Below are 23833 nucleotides of genomic sequence, written 5' to 3' on the forward strand. Positions count from 1 at the left end.
AAAAAAAAGAAACCCAACGTCACATTTTGTGATTACTAAGCATTTCCCCATGCGTAGCCCTTGCATTTAATTTACTCCTGATTGCTTCTGTGCTAACAGCTGCCCTACAACTTCTCTAACTGAAGTTATCAAAAGGAGATGTAATCTCCTAAGTTCCCGATGAGCAATCTGTTTGTTGGATTTTAACAACATGACGTCTGCATTTATGCCTCAGCACCAAAAAGGCAGGCACTTCAGCTTGCACAGGTCATCTTGAATGACTGGCCAGTTCAACTGTGGAGTGACTGGACTTACGCTGCTGTGTTGCAGTGGGACCAACAGACTCTGCTTTCTGATCCACATCACTTCTGTACATTGTAGTGTTCTATAATGTTCTGCATTGTGGAATACCTTTGGAAGCTGGAACTGTTTGCAGCTGGTGTATTCTCTGTCTGTAGCCCAGTTACCAGCTGGAGGGATCCAGCAATTTCTCTTTCTCGTTCTAATTCAAAACAAATCAATTTTAAGTTCCCTTTGGAAGGAGGTTAAATGGTGAGTAATAGACACCTGAGCTGGAGGCTATTGCTGTAGGCTTGCTATGGCAATTATAAATTCCTGAGAAGAGATTTATATTGAAAAGTAATAAAGCCCTATTGGCAATGACATTGCCACTGCTTTGAGAAGTCTTGAATGTGACATCTGATTTTTATCCTTCTGATTTCTGCATTCACCGCCCTTGCTGTATTTCTACAGATGTTTTTCTACGAGAGGGCAGCCCAAGGGCTAAATGAGGAACGCTAGGCTACAGGTGTGGACACCTGCTTCTGTCTGCAATGGCAGACAGCACAGGTTGTGCTGAACTCTGACTTGGCTTCCTGCTCTTCTTGGAAAGCTCAGCTTCAGCTGCCCAGCTCCTGGAGCTTCCATCCATGGAGTTGAAGCGTTTGAGCTTAATGAGGACTGAATGGCATTCACTGTGAGCATGGTGTGCAGTGTGAATGCTTCCTGGTGTGTGCAGCCCTCCCGAAGATGTCTGGACTCCTCAGGATTTGTATTTTGCCCTTATGCATCGGGATGGTTTTCCGTGTGTAGCATGTACCTTGAGAATAAGTTAGCAGTCTATGCTTCACGTCCTGTTGTTGGTTGTTTTCCCTATTTGGACCATGGGAAATATATTTCATGTTGGTGTAATTTGCAAATAGAAATTTGAAGATTATGCTGTTGGTTTAAGAGTTTCATCAAGAGTATTAAAAATTGAACTCTCTGTCTTTCTATGGTGTATCTTACAATGATGTAAAACTCATAAAACTCTTCAGTATTTTTGTTTCTGGGTCATATGTAAGGTATGTTATACATATGCTGTTTGGTGTAGTAGGGATAGAAAGTTTAAGTTACTTAACTGCTATACAAAACTCGATCTATCTGCAGGCAAGTGTAAAATCACGTTCTCTTGAAGTTGACTGTCACATCTGCAAGAGTTTTGTGAATATTTTTGTTGATGATTTTGCATTCTAAGAACTGTTTGCTATCATGGAAGCAGTCTTGACAGCCAGTGGTGGCAACAGAACATGGAATTCTTGTTATCTAGGGGGGAAAAAAAAAAAACAAAACTGGTTTGCAAAGAAGAGGCTTTAGTATAAACAATAATCATAGAATCATAGAATGGATTAAGTTCAAATCCATATGTTTCTAATTTAGAAGTGAGGATGTGGTGCTGGAACATGTCATAGTCCAGGTAGATGATATCAGTTGTCCTTCCTTTGTCCACCGATGCTGTTACTCCATTATAGAAGGCCGCCAGACTGGTCAGGCATGATCTGACCTTGGTGAAGCCATGCTGGCTCTCTCAGATCACCTCCTCCTCTCTTATTTCAGTCACTGTCGATTTTGCCTCTCAGCTGTGGCTTTTCAGATATGATGGAGAGTGGCTTGGCAACCGCAGCATCCATTTCCTTCAGGACCCACAGACTGGAACGCATTCAGTCTCATGAAGCTGTCTCTGACTTGCTCAGCTCTTATGGTGGGGTGGGTTTTGCTCCCTTGACCTCCTTGTAGAGATTCAGGGACATGAAAGACGTTCTGACATTGTGTCAAATTTCAGTGTACCTTTTCCAAAAGCTCTGGTTAAACTTTCTGTGTTGTACAAAGATAACTTACTGTGTGAAGAGCTAAGTACTCTATTGAGATTTATTAAGTTAAATCTGTTACACCACTTGAGCAATGATACAGAAACGTACACTTTAGTTTCAATTGGAAAAAGCATTAAAGTAGGCAAATAAATTGTGATAGAAGAGATTGAATTTTAAAATAATTTGAATGTATGGAATGGTTTTATTTCTCTAAAGCTAATTGTAAAGCAGTTATGCTCTTCTGTCAGTTACACCAATATGCACAGTTCCATGTATATACATCTTACCAGTTATAAATAATTTTACTCGTAGTGCCTGCCATAGTGTAGACAGAATCTTTCTCTTAAATTAGACAGAAGTATGGTTATTGTGCAGCTGGTACTTTTAATTCTCATTTGTCAGTCTTGTGCTCCATTTGCTTGAAAGGCAATATAACAGTTATCTGCTCAGTGTTAAATCTTGACTGCATATATAGGCGAAAATAACTTCCTTCTTGGATTTACAGGGCTACTTTTCATGGGGACTCTTTCTGAAGTAGGTAAAATAGGAAACTTCATTTTACTGTGCCTTTGGAAAGTAGTTTAATGAAGCTGAGTAAGCCAATTGGCTGATAAATAAGTAATGTTCCAAAGTAACTCTCATTTAATTATGCTTTTTACTTCTTGAGCTCAAATCTAATTGTGATTTTGGTTCTTTCTTTGTGACTTCATTTAGCTCTAGAAAATGTAGCTGAAACTAAACCTACCGTAATATATTTTGATTAAATGCACATATTTAGGTCTTAGAACAGTTAGACATGTAATTTAGTTTACTTAACTGTTATTACAAGGATTTTGGAGTAGGATAAAATATCCATTATGCTCCTCTGTCCATTGCATTACATGACACAGCAAATATATTCAATATTCTATTCTATAGAAACTCACCAAATGTTTTGCCAGGCAAGAAGCAAAGTTGCTTTAGCTGAATTTTTATGTCTGATCTTCAATCAAAGAGATGCACTGATCTTGACCCCTCCTCTGTGCACGAATATGTGGAATCAGCAGTTTTCTTCGATTAGAATGTTTAGGGTGTTGCCTCCAAAAAGATTGTCTAAAAAATTCCGAAAACTTACAAATGCTTTATGTTAGCCTGTGGGTGTGCGATTAATACTGGCTTATTTTTGCAGCTTTATGAATAAGCTCTGTACATCTGTGCAGAAGGAAAAAAGACTTTCTTATTTTGTTTCTGCTTCCAAGTGGGACCAAAACAGGGTAGTAGAGATCCTTAGCATTTCTCTCTTTCATTCCTAAAACAAATATGTTGAAATGTGCCCCTCTAGTTTTTTTATCCTGCTGTGTATATGCTGTGTAGCGATCTGCTTTCAAGCAAATAAACATTTATTAGCATCTATTTTAAATGTCAAGTACTTATCATATCTCTGTAGAACCAAACTGACTGTTTCATAATGATCCCAACAATTTATTGGTGTTTCAAACAAGCTGCAGGAAATGCATATCTAGAAATATATCTTGTCCATGCCTCTCCCCCCAAATCTTGAGGCTCATCCCTCAATTTCAGTGGTGACCCACACAAATTTCAAACCTGGCCAGAATACGCAAAGGCTGCAAAGTAGACACAACCCAGCTGTGACGGTTTATGAGGCATATAGCTGGGATATTTGTTTGTTTGTTTTCATACTATATTGTCAGTAAGCTTAAGGGTTAGTGCCCCACCAAGATCTTACGATAACTTGCAGCAACTAATGTGTCTTCTCAGCTTTTTTTTTTTTTTTTTTCCAGCTAGCAGTAATGGAGATTAAGTCACCCACTGTTTCTCTATGAAAGTAGAACTTATTTTACAGTTGTGGTGGAACAAAGGTGAATTTTAAGAGTGATGAGTTCAGCACAAGTATTTGCTTCTGAACTTCAGATCTGCAAGATAAAGGACAACTTCAAATACATGATGGGAAGAAGATGCTATTTCTTATTGATCTGGGCTGGTGTGAAACCTCCCTTAAATTACTTTGGATTCAGAAAATAGTTTCTACTGCACTTTTTTGTTAGTGTAACTCTAGCTCTTCCTTGCTGAAGGAGGCTGCTCTGTTGGCCATCACACCCTGTGAGTTAGGTGTTCTTGACCTGCCACTCAGTATGCCCATGACCCATTTAGGATGTCTTTTGATCTTGGCAAGGGTCCTCCCCAGGAATGAAGGGCCACAGCATGCTGGTTGGGGGAGGGGGGAGCTTAGGGGGATGGTACTGGCATGGCTGTCACACATCTGACTCTGGTTTTGTATCCATCTTGGGGTGCAGGATGAACCCCATTGGTATCTCATTTATCTTGTCTATTACTGAACTGCTCCAGTGGGTCACCCTACTGCTGCTTCTACAGAAAAGCCAACAGTACTATGTGCCAGAGTACCTTCTGCTGTCTGCCTCAGATTTTTTTTAATTTTTTCTTTAAAAAAAATTGCTTTCTCCCTGTTGCTTTCTTCCCCTTCTCTGCAGTTCCAACAAGATAGAAAGCTCAAGAAGCAGTGCAGCATCCCTTTACATCTGGATGTGAATCAATGCCACGTGGTCAAGTATTTTTACAAAATTTTACAATATTTTAGAATTAGAGTATGTGCAGGCTGACTTTTTTTTTTTCCCTCTTTTGTTTATTTGTTTGTTTTGGGAAATTGTATTATTTAATGAGAGGCTAAAAATAGTCACAGTATGGGGAGGTGTGCGTGTTTTTTTATTATTATAATTTTTCTATTTTAAAACTGAGCAGCTCTCTTGTATGGATGAATCATGTGGGTGTAACGTTCAGCACTTGATAACAAGCAGTCTGGAGGTATATGTGCAATAAGATTACCAGGATCATTTAGAAAATATTTGAAACAGCTGAAACATGAACTTAATCTACTGTAAATGTTTGCTACTTGTATTATAGTATATCAAAATGCGTTAGTCAGAGTTAGGTAAATGAAGGCAAAAACACAATATGCAAGTTTCTAAAAATGGGTTACTCAAAACTAGAAAAGCTGTAGATATACTTGATGGAGCTGTGCACTTTTTTAAGACTCAAGCTTGCTGTAAAATATTTTCTTGGAAAATAACCATCCAAGGAGGAAGTGAGAGCTCATATTAGACTAAAATAAAGAGATGGGATTGAGAAATTGTTAAAACATTTGTAAAATGCTGAAACACTTTACCTTTCACTTCACTTTAATGAGGTGTCTAAATTCCTGTGTTGCACTATATTGGTCATCTAAAACTGGACTATTTAAATTTAGTCTGAATGAGACATAGGTATTGTTCAACCTCTTTATAGTAAAAGATATTTTTCTGGTATTAGACTTGATTTCTTTGTTTATAAGATTATTTTTATTTCTTTCTATTGAAAGCCATGGTAGACATGCATTAATTTGTTTTGGTGGCTTGACCTGAATCAAGTTCCTGTCTTCCTTTCAGCAAGACTTTTTAAGTCTGTCTGCTATACCAAAATACTAGAATGGTCCCTTCTAGGCTACTGATGGAGCCTTTGTCACTCGAGGCTTTGAACTCAGAACAGGCCCAGTCCATCAAAACTGGCAGTTGCTCAAACAAGCTACTGGATCCAATGAAAATATTCAGCTGTCTTTGATTTAAGCAGGAAGAATGACTTGTAGATGACAAATGCCTTCTCTAGCTTTTGTTATGGGAACAGCTTTTTGAAAACAGTAGTATGGTGGAAAACACAGCAGTAAAGGTACACCCCCACACTCCAGCCTACATCAGCAATTCATGATGTTACAAATGTAAAGTCAAAATATGTAAGAGATGGGGAAAAAAAGAAAAAAAAAAAAACAACCGAAACCCATGTTGCTGACTTTCTAACTCAGTTGTTCTCAAAGGACTGATATTTTAGAGTCATGCTCTTGAAAACCTGCCTACGTATGGTGAGAGATAGAAATGTTTGTCTTTCCCATGAAAGCTGTTGCTTTCAGTAACAAATGCAATAGTATCTTGAAATGCACTGATCCTAGTAGGTGACATCCACCTCTGCTCTTGCACATGTTTTCTGTGGGCAGTCAGGTTCCGAGTCCCTTAATGTGTAATGTCTTATATGCAGAAGGTGATTTGCTGAATTGCTGCCTTTTAAGAATCCAGTGCAATGACCTAAATTTGTTGCATGAAATCTTATTTCCTTGAAAGGGGAAGTTTTTTGGTAATTTGTAGTGCCAGAGGCCTTATTCACTTCTCAAAACCTTAGTACCTGAAAAAAAAAAATCCATTAGGGACTGAAAAATTTGATGCAGGTCATCTCAAAGTTCAAAATTTACTATATAGTGTTTTTCCTTTAAAACCCGTTTGTAAGATGCAAATACCGGTTAGATAATGAGCTGAACACAGCACCGAGTCGCGTGGTTATGAAGGACTTTTTTTTAAAGGTGGTGGAAATGTACTTAAAGAACATTCCTTGTATTTTGTTTCGATCATTAGCATATCTAAAGTCTTTAATGCCATACTTAAACTCTTGGTATTGCTGTTGTCTTCGCACTTGCATTTGTATGATAAACTACAAAGCAGACCCATTCAGCCATTGTTTTTCGGACATTGTAGCAGTTGTTGTTGGTCCTTTAGCCCTGTCTATTCACCATTGTATAACCCTCTCTGTGAGTAAATTCTTGGTGCTATTGGCTACTTGTTGTCACAATGCTTCAAAGGTCTGTGTGGTGTTAGCAAACACTAGGGAAAAAAACCTGTCTGAATTTTTACATATTTAAATGTGGAATGTTGCTATGAATGTACCGAACTGTCGTGGACTTTGTATCTAAAACTTCTTGCAAATACCAGAATGTCTTCTGATCCTATGCGCTATTGATCCTGCTTAGTTTTTCATATGCCACTGTGATAAAATAAGATACTTGTTGGGTGATGTCAATGAAAGTATTATCAGGCTTGCATAATTATGGAGAGCATTGACTTTGAAGCCGGTATGAATTTTGCTGAGAACGAAGTTTGTTTTTTTGTTTGTTTGTTTATTTGTTTTTGTTTTTTACGGTATTTGGACCACGATTATATATACAAATTGTAAGAAAAAATTCTCACATTGAATGGCTCTATTGGGAGCCATCCAAGAAGGGAGCACTGCTAGTTCTAGCTGGCCGTGATTTTTCCCATTCCTTCCTAAAAAGAATCTCTATCATGAAGGAAATCTCACAAGGGACCCTGGGTTTGGAATTTACTACTTCTACTGTCTCCTCATGCTGACTGGCATTACTCTTTTCCCATTGTCCTTTCTAAGTGACTCTTGTCCTTTGGGGAATGTGTAGTGTTGAAGTTAGCCAACTTTGGCCAGCAAGATAAGAGAATTTCAGTTGCAGAGAAGGAAGCCAGTTCCTCCTTTGCTTTCCACCCTATCTGTTCAAGAAGACTGTGTCTAGTCTTTACAAAGTGCGTAACTTATAGTTTTAAAGAAAATGTGTAGACTCCTTTTCAGCAGCTAATTACTGCACTTGTGCGTGAGTGATTTGGAAGAATATTTGTTTGAGCGAACGTTGTTCTGGTTGTCTGATCCAGCTGAAGGTGGGCTGTTTATTTGCTGAAGGTGTAAGGTTATCAGTTACAGTTAATAATTTCAGTTCTACTTTTCTTTTCCTCCTGAACATGATTTAAAGGATTTGTTACTGCCATTACTAATCAGAGGGACATTTTTATGAAAATATCCTTTCTTTAAATTGTCTTAACACTGCTACTGGCTTTTGCATAACAGCAAAACTGTGTTTGCCTTCCCACTGATTCACAAGAGGGACTATCCTATTCACTTCGGCATGTGCTGACCTGAAAGTGGAATAGAAGCAAGTGCAGGTAACTTGAGGGAAACTTAATGCTGGTGTTTCGAAATGCCCATTATTTTGCGCTTAAGAAAAAACAACCCCCTCAACCCTGCTTTTGTTTGTTAACCACACGACTGGCCTGAACAAAGCCGCTGTGGAACGGGGAACCTGGGCCAAGGCACAACATAATGCACAGCTAAGCTGAACAAAATGTTTTTGTTTATTTTTATTTCTATCTCTAGATCTGCACTCAGAACTGATGAGGTTGCTGAGAGTGAATGTCACCTCTGCAGCTTCTGCTCTTGTCTTTCTCCACCAATGCTCTCTCTGAAGGCCCTGCTGCTCAACTGGAGTGGCCAGTGGATTGGTAGTGTAGCTCAGCCAGGGTGGGTGATTTCTGTCATCAGTTCTTGTTCTCCAGTCTGGAAAACTGGTGTGGTATTATATCCTTCCTTCCTTCCTTATTTATTTAGACTGTAAACTTACTGAAGTGAGAGCTTTCTATTTCCAGGCCCCATGCAATGCCATAGCTGTGTTTAGCAAGAAGCTTGTCTGATAAACCTGATTTGAAAACTCTCAAACAGGAGGTTGTCAAATGGAAGGAGCTAGGTTATCTCTCACTCTCCTAGCAATTTGCTTTCTTTACTGCACCTCTACATGTTTTCCCTCAATATACAGGTTACACCCACATGCTGACGTGTGACCTAACCCCTCATTTACGTCACCTTCTATGTGAGCCCTCCTGTCTTATGAGATCAGAGTGCAGGTCAGGAGATGGAGTTGTACAGCTCTGAACATGTCTGGCAGGTGATAACCGTCTAGATTTCTTCAGCTTTCCTCTCGATGTGGTTAGGTGAGCAACCCAACAGCATGACAAGGACAAAAGGAAAGATCCAAACATTGCACAGAAACCAGAGCTCCTCACTGACTGGGGGCTTGGCAGCACTTCAAACAGCAACTGTTTGGTCTCCATTTCTCTGATCTGAGAGCTGCAATGGAGGAGAGTAGTGCTGAACTAGAGAGTCAGCCTGGAGTGCTTGTAGATACGTAAGCACGAGCAAGCTCCTTTTGTGGGCACATGGTCTTCACTAAGGATAGTGTTCTCCTGCCTGTGCATGGCAGGCAGGCCTGGAGAAGGGAGCAGGCTCTTTCTTGAGGCTGAGGAAGAGAGTGAGAAAAGAAAAACATTTTGTACAGGCTTTTATTGGCAGCAGTGCATAGTGTATAAGCAGGCCCCTCAAAAAAGATAAAGCAAGAAGCCGCGTTATCTGTGTAGCACCACTCCTGTCTCTTTGCCTGCCAAAGCTTAGAAAAACTTCCACCCCCTCCCCACAAAGCTAAATACCATAAACAGAGCATAACACAATGCTAGTTTCTCGAAAATGAAGTCATGAACTGCAGTGACTGGTAGTTTTACTTTCTGGGCTTTATTTATTTATTTTTTTAAGGATGACAGATGGTGCTGATTGTGTGAGAAGTGACTTCTCTTCAAATCTGGGAAATACAATGAGCAGAATGCAGCAGGGAGCAAAGTCTACTTTGCAGATGGCAGTACAGGTTTCAGGAGTAACGATGGCTGATGTGGAACAGAGCTCCAGCTAAAGACAAAGCTGAATGATAAGAGTGCCTGGAGCCTGACTTGCTAAAAACTTTAAGAGCAAATCATGCCAACATGAAGTCATCATAAAGCGTTCCTTTGGAGGAAGTCAGTGTAATGAATACAGTGCAAGCATAAAATGATTTCATATTGCATTGCGTTTTGAATAAGTTACAGCCATGAAGTGAACCTACCAAGTCATTTCTGTACTAGGATGTGTGCTGCTTTCTTTGTGTTTCTTAGTTTGTATTTGTACCTTCCGTAGCAGATTGAGTACTGTGTTTTTATACCAAAACAACACCAGCTCCTGGAAGTCTGATTGTCTATGAGGGCTGTTCTGAAAGTAGTGCCTCCAGTTTTATAATGTTGGCTCATGACATCGGAGGTGGATATTGGTGGTATGGCAGTAGAGGTTGAACCTTCCCACCAATATTTCATTATGTTTTGTTACCGTGTGACAGATGGCAGCAGAGAGGCAGTCTAACAAAATGGCATTTGACATGGAAGTGCATAATAAGCAAAGGTGTGTCACTGAATTACTCTGCAAGGAAAAAACTGTACCCGCTGACATTCATTGATGCTTGCTGGACATTTATGGAAACCAAACAGTGACTGTGGAGATGAGACAGTGGTTAGAGTAGTGGTACAGCAACATGAAAGACAAGCCATGTTCTGGATGGCTGTGCAGATTTTTACCAGCACGGCATGCAGGCTCTTGTTCATCACTAGCAAAAGTGCAAAGCTAATGGTGGTGAGTATGCTGAAAAAACAGTGTTTTTTAGCTGAGAATTTGCTCTATCAAATTATAGTGCTCTTTGTATCTGTTGTAGTTTCCATGGAAATAAACAGAAGGTGTTACTTTTGGAGCAACCTATGTACGTAGAACTTCTTGCAAAACAGAGTTCAGTTCTTGTCTGAGATCTCTGCATACTACTTTGTGAAACTATGTTTGAAGAAAATAAGATAAATTGTGTAGAGTGTGAACTTTTATCCCTCTTCATGATCACTCCACTTGGCTTTTACCTCAGTGAAGTGGCGGATTAAGTAAATAACGTGGTTAAACACTCAAGAAAGTCTAAAAGTGAACTAACAATCAGATCTAACGTAGTTATTTGTGTGGGAAGTAGCTTCTGATTTTCAAAGTTACAGAAGGAAATATTTAATGTGCAAATCTATTTTAATACGTTGTGTTGAAAGTATTTAGTTTGCTCACATACCAGGAATTGTTAGAGGGCTTACAGGGAATCTCTGGAATATGAAACTACCATACCACAGGGAAAATAAAGAGATACGCAGCTAGAGATATCCTAGAATGTCCCGTACTTGAAGGAACCTACAGAGATCACAGAGTCCAACGCCTGGCTTTATGCAGCACCACCCAAAATTCAAAGCCTATGTCTGGGAGCACTCTCCAAATGCTTCTTAAGCTCCAGAAGCTTGGGGCTGTGACCCAGGTCCTGTTCCAGGGCTCAGCCACTCTCTGATGAAGAACTTTTTCCTAATCCCCAAACTGACTCTCCCCTGACGCAGTTCCATGCCATTGCGTTGGGTTCTACGTTGCCTGTAGAGAGCTGAAACATCTTCCGTTCTACCCCAAAGGCAGTAAATACTTTGTTTCTTGTAGTAGTAGGTAAATTTTGGTTTGCTGTCGATGAATGTGAATTGGATACATAAAGTTCAGAGTATGATTTTTGGATTGGTGCATATTACCTTTAAATTACTTGGAAATGCAATCATCAAAAGTAATTTCAATGTAGAATTTAATTGGAATAGAAATCAGATAGTGATTAGGATTGTAGAATGGCTTGAGTTGGAATGATGATCAGTAACAAACCCTCTGCCTTGGGCAGAGTTGCAGTCTGCTAAATCAGGCTGCCCAATCTGGCCTCCAGACTGGAGCATCTCTAGCTTCTCCAGGCAACCTGTTCCAGTGCCAGATAGACTGAATAGACCAATCTTCACATCCATATATTTCTAATTTTGAGATGTGGATGTGGTATGGGACTGTGTCAGAAACCTTGCAGAAGTTCAGGTAGATGACATCAGTTACACTTCCATCAGTGCCGTCACTCCTTCATAGAAAGCCACCGAATTGGTCATCAGGCACAATCTGCATTGTGCAGATGGTGAAGCTGTGCTGACTGTCTTGCATTATCTCCTTGTCTCACTTTAATGTATATTCTCAGAGGATCTGCTCTATGGTTATCTGAGGCATAGAGGTGAGACTGCAGTTCACCATCCAGTAGTTGCCCAGATCTTCCTTTCTCCATTCCCAGCGGCAGCAACTCCAGCCAACTTCATGCTTGTAGCAAACTATGGTACAGATACCAGAGTACATCAAGAGTTTGCAGAACCGTGAGAGGCAAGATTATTCTTGCACCTTAGTTCACAGAACAATTTGTTGCCTTTGTAGAATGATTTACTGGTTTAATTCCAGTGGCGCTTCAAAATTCATGAAATACTTTCTTGAAATAGATGCCTGTAAGATACTTTCCCTCAGCATTTCTGAATATTTCAGTTTGCTTAAGCCTCACCGGTTTTGGACAAATGTGAGAATGTTTTAGTATTAACACTTGAGAGTGGAGAATATTTTATGCTGGCCAGATAAAAACCTTCAGTATGAGTTTGAATCAAGACCTGAACAGTACTTCTGGAGTTTTTTTGTTCTGTAAAGGAATTGCTGTCTTCAACTGGAGAAACTTCTGAGCATTGATAGCTTTGGGTCCGGCTGTAGTAGAAAGATCTGTTTTGGTTGGAGAGATCCAACTGTGTATGCGTTTGGTATTTGCTATCAGGTTCATGATTAATTTTGGACATTGTTATACTGAAGTAACAATGAAGCATTGTCACCAGTAACGTTTTCACTTTCCTGTGTTGCTGTGTTGCTCATTTAATTATTTTTGCAAAAGTGCTAGGATATGGGAACCTTTTCATGCCTGAAGCATGAGGAAGATGGGAATCTCATGTTAAGAATTACGTATGTTTGTCGTTCCCATAAGGGGTGGTAATGAGGAAACTTTTCAAATCAGTTCATTGCTGATGGCAATTCATATCTGCTGAAGATCTATTCTACTTCTCAGAATCTTTTCCCCCATCAAGGCAGCAGTGTACTGTTTGGGTTTTGTTTGTACTATGTGTTTGCTGGAAGGAGAGCCCTATTGTTTTTTAGGAGGTTGATTACAAACATAAAACAGATTCTCTTGAGAATGCTTTGTCTACACTCATCACAATTGGTAATTGTTTTGTGTTGTGTAATATTTTGCATGCTGCACTGCTTATTTGGAAGTATGTATGTAAATCTCAAAATGGATTTCCACATCAAACCATTGATGTTTTGAAGGTAGGTCCGAGAACGAATCATGAAAGTTCTCCAGACTCATGTATTGCTAGATGATGAATATTTGCCAGATTGAGGCTAATTTTTCCAATAGTTTTGGAGACAAAGTTCACTGCACTTGAATTGACATCTTTGTCAAATAAAACCTGGATGAGGTAGTTCTCAAAAATTTAACAAACAAACAACAAACAAATGAAAAAACACCACAACAGTTTCTGCATGGAAACAGATTGAAGTAGTGTCATTGTATGAGAGGTGGGTGTCATTTTATTTGTGTCAAGTCCACTTGCTGCAATCATTCAAAAATGCCAAGGGAAGAGGAATCCAGGACCCTCACACATCCTATTCACAGGGTGTGTTCAGGTGGAGATAGGCAAAATGCATGGAAAAAGTGAAACTGGCCACACGTTTTCTTTGTAGATTGCTTATTGTAGATGAAATTATAGGGAGCTTAAGAGCAAGTGGTCTATTAGCAAAACCATGAAAACAAACCATTTGCCACTTCTAACAAACGTTGGACAAAATACACTCCAAATTTTAAAAATAAATGAAGACTTGGCGAAAAGTAAGACCTGGGTTTATCTGCATCTCATCAGGTACATGGCGTCCTGGACGGCAGCCCACTGGCAAAAACATGGGGAGTGTTATCCTTTGCAGGACTGGGAATGTTCTCTGCTGAATTTGGCGCCAATGACCGAGCTCTGCTTGTTAGCTGGAGTTCACACAGACTCCTTGCCAGGCCTGCCCAGAATACTGTCTCCTCTGACTTCCTGTGGTCTTGCATAATATTTCCTTGCTTCTTGTATAACTGTGACTCGATCTGGTCACTGCCCCATCAGACAGTTGACTTTTAAAAGGCCGGCCCTGTAAACGTGCGGGTGAGTGGCCTCTGCTTTAGGAGCTGTGACGCTGGTGGAGATGCCTGGCTGCCGGAGCTGGGGCTGTGTGGTGATGTGCCACGTCGGGGTGCAGTGAAGCTGCCTGCCTCGACCCTGGGATGAGAGAAGCACCAGCAATGCTTCAGATTGACTGCACCTTTGAAATAGGCGCCGCTGTGCCTGGTTTTTGTAGCAAATATAGGTGTTAATTAAGAAGGGGGAGATGATGACAGCATATCAGTGAAGCTAGCACGTTCTCAGAGCACAATGGAATTCTCATCATTGTTAGTCCATACTCAGTTAGGGCTTTTCTCATTCTGCCTTTTTTTTTGTTTGTTTTTAATGCTTATGTTGTTTCTGCTGTTAATAAAGCAATGCAAATTTTATTGTTTACTGCTTATCAGCCTGGACTATTCCTATATACATTTTGGATGCGGATTTCAAAGCAATTTGTATGATGTATTTCTGCATTTATACTGGTAATACTTTTTTTTTTTTTAAATTGAGCTGTGTCAGTAACCCATTTTCAAAAAGGTAGTCATCTAACATGACATCTTCAGCAATCTTCTTCTAAGTGCAGCTTTCAAGCTGTTGATCCTATTCTTTAGCATAGTAACTTTGACATAGAAAAGTTCATGCTGCCTACATGTGACTTCTTGCAACACTGTGTATTAATTTGGTTAATTTTATTTTAAAATATACTTTTATCAGTTAATCCCTGTTATAAGGTCTTTTCCTAATTGGTTATGAGTGGTTTATTACTTTGTACTCTTAACATCAGAACTTCAGTGACTTTATTTTAATCTAACTGATATGGCAGTTGGAAAATTCCCAGGGTAATATAATGGCAATACTACTGACAATCCAGTATACTATTTTATAAGTTTCTGAAAGACTATTTCTGGGAGATTATATAAATATACCACATTTTTGACACTTGGATGTTTGATAAACCAGATTTATCTAGCATTTTTCTTGCAAATGGTCAAGAAGCTTCTTTATGTGCCACTACAAAGGCGGGCTCTGACTGATGGTTTTGGGGTCTTGGCCATACAAATAGAAATTGTATTGTAGAAGTAGACCAATACTGGGTTGGTTCTGAGATTAAGGAAGAAGCCCAAGAATTTTAAAAGATGCTGGGCTGAATGTAACTTAGCCAAATGCAGGATGCGGGCCACAGTCATGAAAAGAGAGTTCCCCTCTATAGAGAAGCTGGTGAGGATAAGTTTTAGTACCTGGCAGTCTATTTCTTCTTGAGAGGTTTTGCCTCTAGTGTGTAAACCATCTGAACCATTTCAAAGGATTTCAGTAAAAATCACTATAAATGCTCTTTAATCAAAATTTAGCAGGTGTGTCTGAGAGGCTCTCCCTCTTATTTTCTGTATTTTTTTGCCTTTATTTTTCTTTGATTTAAACAGTTGCAAGTGATCGCTGTGGAGCTTTTAGGAGGGCAAATGCCCAGCACGTTCAGCAGGAGTTTTATTTGCGTAAACACTCAGGGTTGTGCACTTGTACACATGTCTAAATATGGATCACGGTCAAGTAAACAAGCATGTAGCTGTGCGCAGCAATCTGCATTCAGAGCTGGCAAACACCCTGTGTCACTCGCATGTCTGCATACATACCCACATCTGGGACGCTGTGCAGTCTGGTTATGAGGGCCACGATCACCAATCCACAGGGGCTTTGCTGCAGGGAGACAATGATTGCTATCTCGAAGGGGCAGAGGCCTCCGTCATTGGCTTTTGGAGGAATAAGATACTGCTCTCCATTGAAGGACATGTCAGGGCAGATAGGCGCTTTCAAAATGCCTGCGCTTACAGATAAAGTTAGAGGGGAGCAGCTTGCCTAACGCTGGATGTTTTCAGTCCTAAAGGCCTCTCAGTCTGTGACGCATAAGATTTTGCTCCCTGTTCCTCAGGCTGAACTTCTGCAGGAGCAAGAGTGACCTTCTTATCTAAGGAAGAAGCTGCATACAGACTAACTGGAAGCATTAGAAAAATGGGGTTATGCTTGTGCTGCCAAAGAGTATTGGGACATGTCTGTGAATTGTGTCCTACAGCTGACAAAAACATCTGTAAATTTCTTTGTATATATTGTACAGAGAGGAATGTGAAGTGCTCATGACTATTTAGACACTCTTTATGTGTATTGCAGTAGATAAAGAGCAAGTGATATATACATATTTATTTAAAATGTTCTTATTATCATTTTAAATTTCTTTATGAAACTTAGCTCTAGACTGTGGTCTGTCCCCAAAGAAAGCCAAACCTGTGATGCCACTGCAAAGTATGCCATGTCTCATACAGTCTTACAGAGTGTATGCTGTCATTATGGAGCTTTGCAAATGAGATAATGACGTAGGTGCGTAATAATAATTTCCTTGTATTCCCATAAAATCTGATCTCCTTAAATACTGAAGGCCTCAAGTTTTGGAGCAGCTTCTCCTACTGTCTGAGATAGTTATGCTCTCTACTTACTGGTGGATAGATCTTAAAGGCACAAATTAGTGCACTTGTGTGTGTCTAAGTAGGCTTTAAAAGCTTGTGGTTTGAAAAAGCAAGATAAAGGAAATGTAAAATTAACAGTGAAAACCAGTGAATGCTATGGTGAAGAAGTCTAGTCTTAGTCGTACTATAGAAAATAGTGATCTGAAAAGCTCTCTGTCAGATCTGCCAAATCAAGCAGAAGCAAATGGCAAATATTACTGTTGCTTATGTTGCATTGGTTCTTGTCTGCATTTTAAAAGCATTAGAGTATCCTGCAGGAGATCTGGAATCAAATTACAAAAATGCGCATTTTTGAAAAGTCAGCAAAAAAGTGTTGGAAAGAACAATGATGTCTCACAAATTTTACACGCTGAAGTTTCTCTTAACTGCAAAAATAAGGAATTTTCTGTTTTCTTTAATAAGGAAATTTGTATTTCCTTTAATGAGGAACGTTGCTGAAATAAAGGCAAAGAGAAGCTCAGTGCAATGTGAGCTGCATGGAGAAAGAGAAGTATACTTTCCTTTTCCTGATGCACGTGCTTGTTCAGGCTCAGTAAGGCTATCTTTTGGGGTAAGGTGGTGTGTGCTACCAATGGTGCCTGAAGGGACAAGGTGGCTCTGCCCTTTCTGCGGAGCCCAATTCCACAGCATAAAGTTTTCCTGATAAGGCTGCACTACGTTGTCTGCTATACTGCAGGACTAGACAGACCAAGACCATAAGCAGGGAGGAAGGGAAGTGAGCAGTTTAAGCTCTGATTGTTATGCTGGCCTACAGCAGTGTATACTTTGAAAGGCTTTTACTGAGTCTCAGTTATATGTTGGCAATCAAAAGCAACTGTAGCCACTGGACCAAACTTCTTGAGGATGGTGGTCCAGTAAAGAACTGTTGGTAATACATGGAGGATGGGAGAATGTTTTGAGGAACCATGACTGTTTTATCTGCCCTTGTTGGAGTTCACTGACTGAAATGAGCTGGTGGGGAGATGCTGGACTATTTCCACTTCTCACCTGGCCCATGTGGGCTGTTCCCTACATGTCTCTGTAGGTAAGGATACTTCAACAAGGCTGAAAGGGTTGAAGAAATAGGCATACAAATTACCTTAGGCAACCAGCTTCACTTTTGCTCTATCCATATTCTCAGCAAAAAGCTGTCCTGCTGATTTCATTGACTATACATGCTTTTTGAGCAGAAATCCTCATGATTGTATATCATTGTTAATACATGTATGAATCAACTTTCAGTCTGATGGTTAATAAGGGCTCTTACAAAATAAATGTTTTTGTTGTTTCTGTTCTGCTTTTCGGCTTTTTTTGCTTTTTGTTTTTCAGGAAAATAAACATTTTCTACTAATTATTCCTTAGAAGTTGCTGCTCCTTTTCTCCAAATTATATGTATTTTATTCCTCAGGAAAGCACATTTTTCATACCCTTAGCACAGCTTTAGCCTTGGTCAAGCACAGGGGGATTACTTAGATAAGATACTAGCCAAGGCTAGCATAATCTCCTGATAAAACCAGTGCATCATTAGGGTGCAAAGCTATAACCTTGGAAGACAGAGAAAACAGCATGTAGGACTCTTGAATAAGAGTCATGAGCAAACAGATTTTTACAAGGATTATAGGAATCCTTTTGTTAACTTTTGCAATAATCGTTAAACCCTTTTCTTGTTTAAAAATTGGTGTTCTTCGTTGTTTTTTACTGTTAAATCAATGAAGTGAATTACTTCGTGATAAATTTCAGCATGGGGAAATAGTATCATAGTTATTTCAAGCAGAATTTGAGTACTGGAAACAAAGGAAGAACGAAAGTTGAAGATCAGTGACTTAATAACAAGATCTTTGAGACCATGCCTTATATATGGAAGACAGCAATTTGCATTTGCTTCCTGTAGGGTGACTTTAATAAGGAACAGAAGGCATTTAGCATATGCTAATGCTGAGTCTCTTCTATGCATTTGTTGAACTTGAAAAGTGTAAAATCTGTGATGGAGACTTGCAAGATGGTACACAGACAGATATGAGAGTGTTGCTGTAGGCAGGGAGTGATGAGATGAGGAGAGGATGTGGTGATGAGTGCTCCAAAAAGCTTGGGGGGGGAGGAGGAGGATCACTATAGCTAACATGGAGTTTTGTTTGAGAGAGATGTTTACATGCTGGGTAGAATTGCATATACAGCAAATAGCCTTAAATATATTTTGTGGTCACCGGTACTTATATACAACACAAAACCGTAATTACAATGCTCTTCTTGTTTTTGGAACATCATCATGTGCCAAACAAGTTCTGTGTATTTGTAGGGCACAATAATGTCAAAGATCAAGTGAGTGTGAAGAGGATTGGTTTACAGGTACCTGCCAGATTCACAAGAACAATGAAATCTAAATTCTCATTCACATGATATTGTGAAGACACTAACCTTCAAGTGTTTTGTCTATGGCTTCTGCAGCACCTGCTCATGGAGCCCATGTGCCATAATGGGTGGTGGCTGGGAGGTGCTGATCAGGTTGTGCAGTCTGTGAAACAGCATCGTTAAGGTCCTTTTGTTCTTCCCTAGTGCTGTATGAACAGCTTGGAGCAGAAAAAAATCCCCTTAGACAGAGTTTGCAGATGTTAACCGTGCCTTATGAAACTCAATGCTTTCTCTTTCCTGTTTTGATTGTTTTGGTGGCTTCTTTTGGAACATTATCCACTGTGTTGGCTCCTGTATTTTTTGAAATGTTTCAAAAAGTTCAAGGAAAAATTATGGTTTGATTGGAGTTTTAGAAGCAGGAGTCCTCACTGCAGTTGGAGCAACAATTTCCTAGACAGTTTAACACACTCATTCAGGGCTCCCTGTCCTAATAGTGTCCCTGCTGTTGGTTTTAAGATAAATTATAGACTTGGAACGGCACGTAGGTCAGATGCCTGGCATAAGAAGCAAAGACTTCATCTTTGGCAGAGCAGCCAAGCTCCCACAGACCGAATGTCTCCAGGATTTCTCCAGGTTAACCACAGGGTATTGAACTTACTCCTCCAGTCCAGCTTGGAAAGCTGACAATCTCAAATCATTTGTTGAGCCTCTAATCAAAACAAAAAAAAAAAAGGATCTTTGTAATGCATGAAAACAGATCAATAATAGTATTAATACCTTAGAAAAAAATCTCTGCTACTTATGACAAAATGCTTGTGTATTAGCAGTAAAGGAGTTTTGTCATCCATTCATAGCATGTTTTAAAGAAGCACCAACTTCTTGCAGGCATGAAAAACAAAACCAGTTGAAAATGTGGAAGATGTTGTGCCTTTCTCTACCCTTGCTTATGACCTGTTTAATACTAATGGGACTGTATGGGATGTAAATGGCCACAGCACTTGAGCCATTACATATAAACCAAATTTGGGGAACTCTTAGTGTTTGTTATGCACAGTGAACCTCTGGGAAAGCTTCAGCCTTTGACCTCTGTAGTGGGTTATGACAGAGAAGAATCGTAAGAGCTGGATTTAGACCCATCTGTGGAAAGCTGGTTAAAAATATTTAACATGTTCTTCCTCTTCCCCCAGCTCAGTAAAGGTCCTCTTAAAATATATTCTTTGTGACTTCATTTTTATCATTGCTTTGGGAGCCCTGTCCCCAAGCCTACTTGTAAGGAAATGATTAAATTATATTCATGTTTGTGCTTTGAAATTGTCTTGGTGCAGGTCCAAGAAGTATTTTCATGCTCTTCCAAATTTCCATGCTCTTTAATATTAATCTATTTTCATCAGTGACCTGCCCCGGCAGTAAAATTTGTTTGTAATTGGTCATGTAATGATTGCTGATGGAACATAAGAGCTGAACTGAATTTATCTCAGACTTAAAGATATATATATATATATATATTATTTTTTTTTTTTCTTTTTCCTAAGAAAAAATAAGGCTTTTAATAGAAAATGAAATGGAATTTGACAAGTAACAGCGGGTAATTTGTTACACAAATCATTAACGAAATTATGGTAGCAGAGCTCTTTCATTTTGCTTTTACAACATAGAATATTCTTCTCTTTGAAATACTTTGTCACTAGCTTTTAATTTTGCATTATATGTTAATAAGTGTTTATGTTTGTTTTGTGGTGGCAATTTCAAAGTGAGCAAACACTAATGCCTTTTATTGCTTTTGAGAACCTTTTCACGTGGTCTACAAGTTAAAACTATCCCAAATATTTAGAATTAAGGAATTCAAGGAATTATTTCTTTTTTGTAATGTTAGCCTAGGTGGTCTTCAGAAAAAGTCCAAACATCTGGCTGCAAGTTAGCAGACTTTTGAAATTCTGTTTTGCTTAGTGAGGCTTTTTGTTGGGACTGTTGTAGAAAGATGTTTTGTGCAAGAACAGGCGTGGCTTTACTGCTTAAGAGAGTGGCTATTACTAATGACTGTTAGTTGCATTTTTAGTCAATAATATTTTGGGTTTTTTTTCCCGTAAAATTCTTTGTAATCAAAGCCATTACACTATAACTTAAATGGAAAGGCCAACGTTTGCCCAGAACAGCCGTGTAGAAGCTGTATTAGCTTCTATAAATAAATTTATTATTTTAGAAGAAAGTTGTAAAGCACTCTGTTTACCTCTATGGAAGTAAGTAGAATAGCTTAAAATATGCCTAAGTAAAAGATGAAGAACAACACTTGAACAAATATCCTTCAAGGGTTCTTTATGGATATATAATATTTTAATCAAACACAATTTCTCTGTGGTTTTGTGGTCTTAAGAAAACTGAAAGGAAGGAAAGTGCTATTTCACTGTTCAGCTGGCTGAAATACAATAATTTCCTTGTTTAAAACATTGATTCTCTCTGTTTGCACTGAGATGCTTTTTGGAGGCTATAGAACATTGCATGTTCTCAGATTTTTCTATGTTACGTAATTTTCTCTAAAATATGAAAACTTCTATTTGCTGTGTGGAGGAAATAAAAGCATTAGCACACACTCTGTACTCCTTTAGAAACAAACATTGGTTAGATAGAGAAGTTTCATTATCATGCATGCTGAAAATGTGGTCTAAGAGCTTTAATGTACCTTCATCTGTCAATGTTAATGGACATAGCAAGTGCTGGAGCTGCTGTAAAACAAATCTGTTTTCCTTTTTTCTGCTGTGCTAGATAATGAAATAAAAGCTAAATTATCACTGATAAAAGTAATTTGCAGAAAAGCAATGATAAAAATATAACAGCAGAGCTTGCCATTAGCAGTTTAAATGGATAATGTTTGCTAGTGCTTCTAACATACTTCTGTCCTCTGTTTTTTGTTGTCTTCTCCCCTTCCCCCCATGCTGGGAAGGGTCTTTAAAATTACGGGTACACTAAATTCAACCATGAGTACCTTTCTGAGAGGTAACTAATGTATGTGTGTGTGTGTATATATATATATAATTTTTTATTATATACTATTATACATTATTATATATTATATGTTATTATATATTAGATAAAATATATATATTAGTTACCTCTCAGAAAGGTACTCATGCTTGGATATATATATATATAATATTGCTAAGTCAAAGAATGTAGTTAGTGCTTTGAGGTGCTGTATCAGTATAATTCTGTCCATCCTAATTTTAAGAATGGTAATGATGAAAAAAATGAGAAAATGGTTTAACTCCTTGCTGTGCTGGTAGGTGTTGTAAACTTACCATGAGTGATATGATGTTTATTGTGGAAGCCTTAATTTATTCTTGGAAGTGTATTTAGGTGAGTGAGGCTTATAGCTGCCTTTTGTGTCTGTTTTTGTTGTTTATTGTTTTGTTTAGCTATTTCTATTATTAAGCCATAAAAATTAAGTTTGAAACCATGCCCCAATTGCTCACAGAAACTCAAAAATGAGAAGGCAGATACATAGTCTGATGATGCTTGTGTGTTTGTGTGCATGTTGTGGTTCCAATATCTGTATATAGAAATGTACACAAGCCTTTTTTAAATCTTATAATTTATTTTTAAACTAGCTTTATCTCTATTGAAATTGAGTCATCATTTTTTAAAAATGACTGGAATTCATAATATTTTTAAAATGGAAAGCCAGTTTCCAGGGTAAAAAGTGGATATTACCCAAGGAATGCTTTAAAGAGGGTTGATTTCTTGCTATACCTGAACATACTGACTGGTACATATGTAGTTTGTGAAAGTATTTATTTAAAGACATTTGGTTGTGAATGGACACATTGGAGCAACTGCTCAACTCTAATTGTAGTACCTAAAAGCATTCTATGTTTGCAGCCTGACTACAGCCGTATACTGCTTGCCAGTTTGAAAATGTCAAGGGCAATAACACTGCCACATTCTTGACTGGCCTGCTCCTAACCATCCTTCAAAAAACCTGCCCTTTCTCCAGTGCTCTTTCTCCAGCTATTGCTGCCAGTTGCTATTTTGCTGTTTCGTGGCTATGCCTGTAATCCTGAGGAAGGCAGGGCCTCACTGGACCAGGCAGCCTGGGAAAGCAGATGTACTCACTCTCCCTGCCCCAAAAAATAAAGCTAGGGCACTGTGGGAGTTAAGGAAACTATTCATCAGCGAGTCTGTGCAGAATATCAGCTGGAGCGCACAGCTCTGGTCAGACAACCTCAGAAAGGTGCAGGCTTGTGTGAGGTACAAAACTACTGCTTTATTTTATTGTGCAAGAATTAACGTAGGAGAAAGTATCACGTTTCAGAGATTCTTAAGAGTATTTTTAGCCAACAAAACCTTTCAAGTGATATGTGTCTCTGTTGTTCTAGAGTGCTTCCCTGTTTATTGCAGCTGAACACTGTCGTGATAAGTTTACGATGTCATAATACTTTGAGGATTCTTTCTGTGTTATTCAATATTTTGTGTGTATTCCTTCTGTGTTTAGCAAGTCTTTAGGAAAAAAAAAGTTAAAACGCGTTAATATATCAATACAGATAATTAGGTTCTTATTTTGCAGTACTATTCAAATAGATGAACACAAAGTATGTTTTATGGAGGGGCCTTCAGAGATTTTTTTGTGGCATAATAGTTAGGTATGAATGTAGTAGAATAATCACAACACCAAAATGGAAGAAAATCTAAATCTTAGTTTATTGATATAAAACAAAATTAAGAAAATAACCTGAAACTGTGATGGCAGAGGTCTGCTTGCCAGCAGCAGTGCTGCTGTTATTCACAGCTGGCTATTAATAGGCAAGTGGGAGGGATGTGATGCACCAAGCTGACTCCTTTCATGGCAAGTCAAACACAGCTTCAGTGAAGTAAAACTTTGAGTTAGCATCAAAGCTGTATCACCATAGCTGGGTAGCAGAGCAATCTTATGCATTGGCACAAGTGTTTGTCTGTTGGTTAACAAACACGCTTTAGAACAAAATGGAGTTGCAAAACTGGTGCTCATGCAGAAACAAAGGCCAGGGGGTGAGCTCTAATACGCAAGCGGAAATAGGAGAGGAGAAGCTTTGCTGTCTTATCTGCATATGGATTTGTTATATTGTAGCTATGAATGGATGTTGGACAAAACTATCTCGCTGCAGAAAAAAATAATCCCCTATTCCCTGGTGGCAAATCCAAATAGGGAGTAAACTGTAAAACCTTTGAAAACAGCAGTATTACACATTGAGAGCTTTAGAAAGATACTCTCTGTGCTGAAAACTCAGTGTAAAACACGTGGCAACTCTTGCACGTT

General features: G+C 38.8%; 1 protein-coding gene across 1 annotated transcript in view; it reads left to right on the plus strand.

Annotated features, from left to right (window-relative positions):
- Positions 1-8677: 8677 nt before the first annotated feature.
- The window catches only part of EPAS1 (endothelial PAS domain protein 1), a 66216-nt gene continuing 51060 nt past the window's right edge, over positions 8678-23833 (plus strand). The window contains exon 1 of the mRNA XM_019612719.2: positions 8678-8703. Coding sequence (XP_019468264.1) covers positions 8693-8703 — 11 coding nt within the window. The 5' untranslated portion in view covers positions 8678-8692. The remainder of the gene's footprint in view (positions 8704-23833) is intronic.

The sequence above is a fragment of the Meleagris gallopavo genome, chromosome 2, assembly GCF_000146605.3.
Source record: "Meleagris gallopavo isolate NT-WF06-2002-E0010 breed Aviagen turkey brand Nicholas breeding stock chromosome 2, Turkey_5.1, whole genome shotgun sequence".
NCBI lineage: Eukaryota > Metazoa > Chordata > Aves > Galliformes > Phasianidae > Meleagris > Meleagris gallopavo.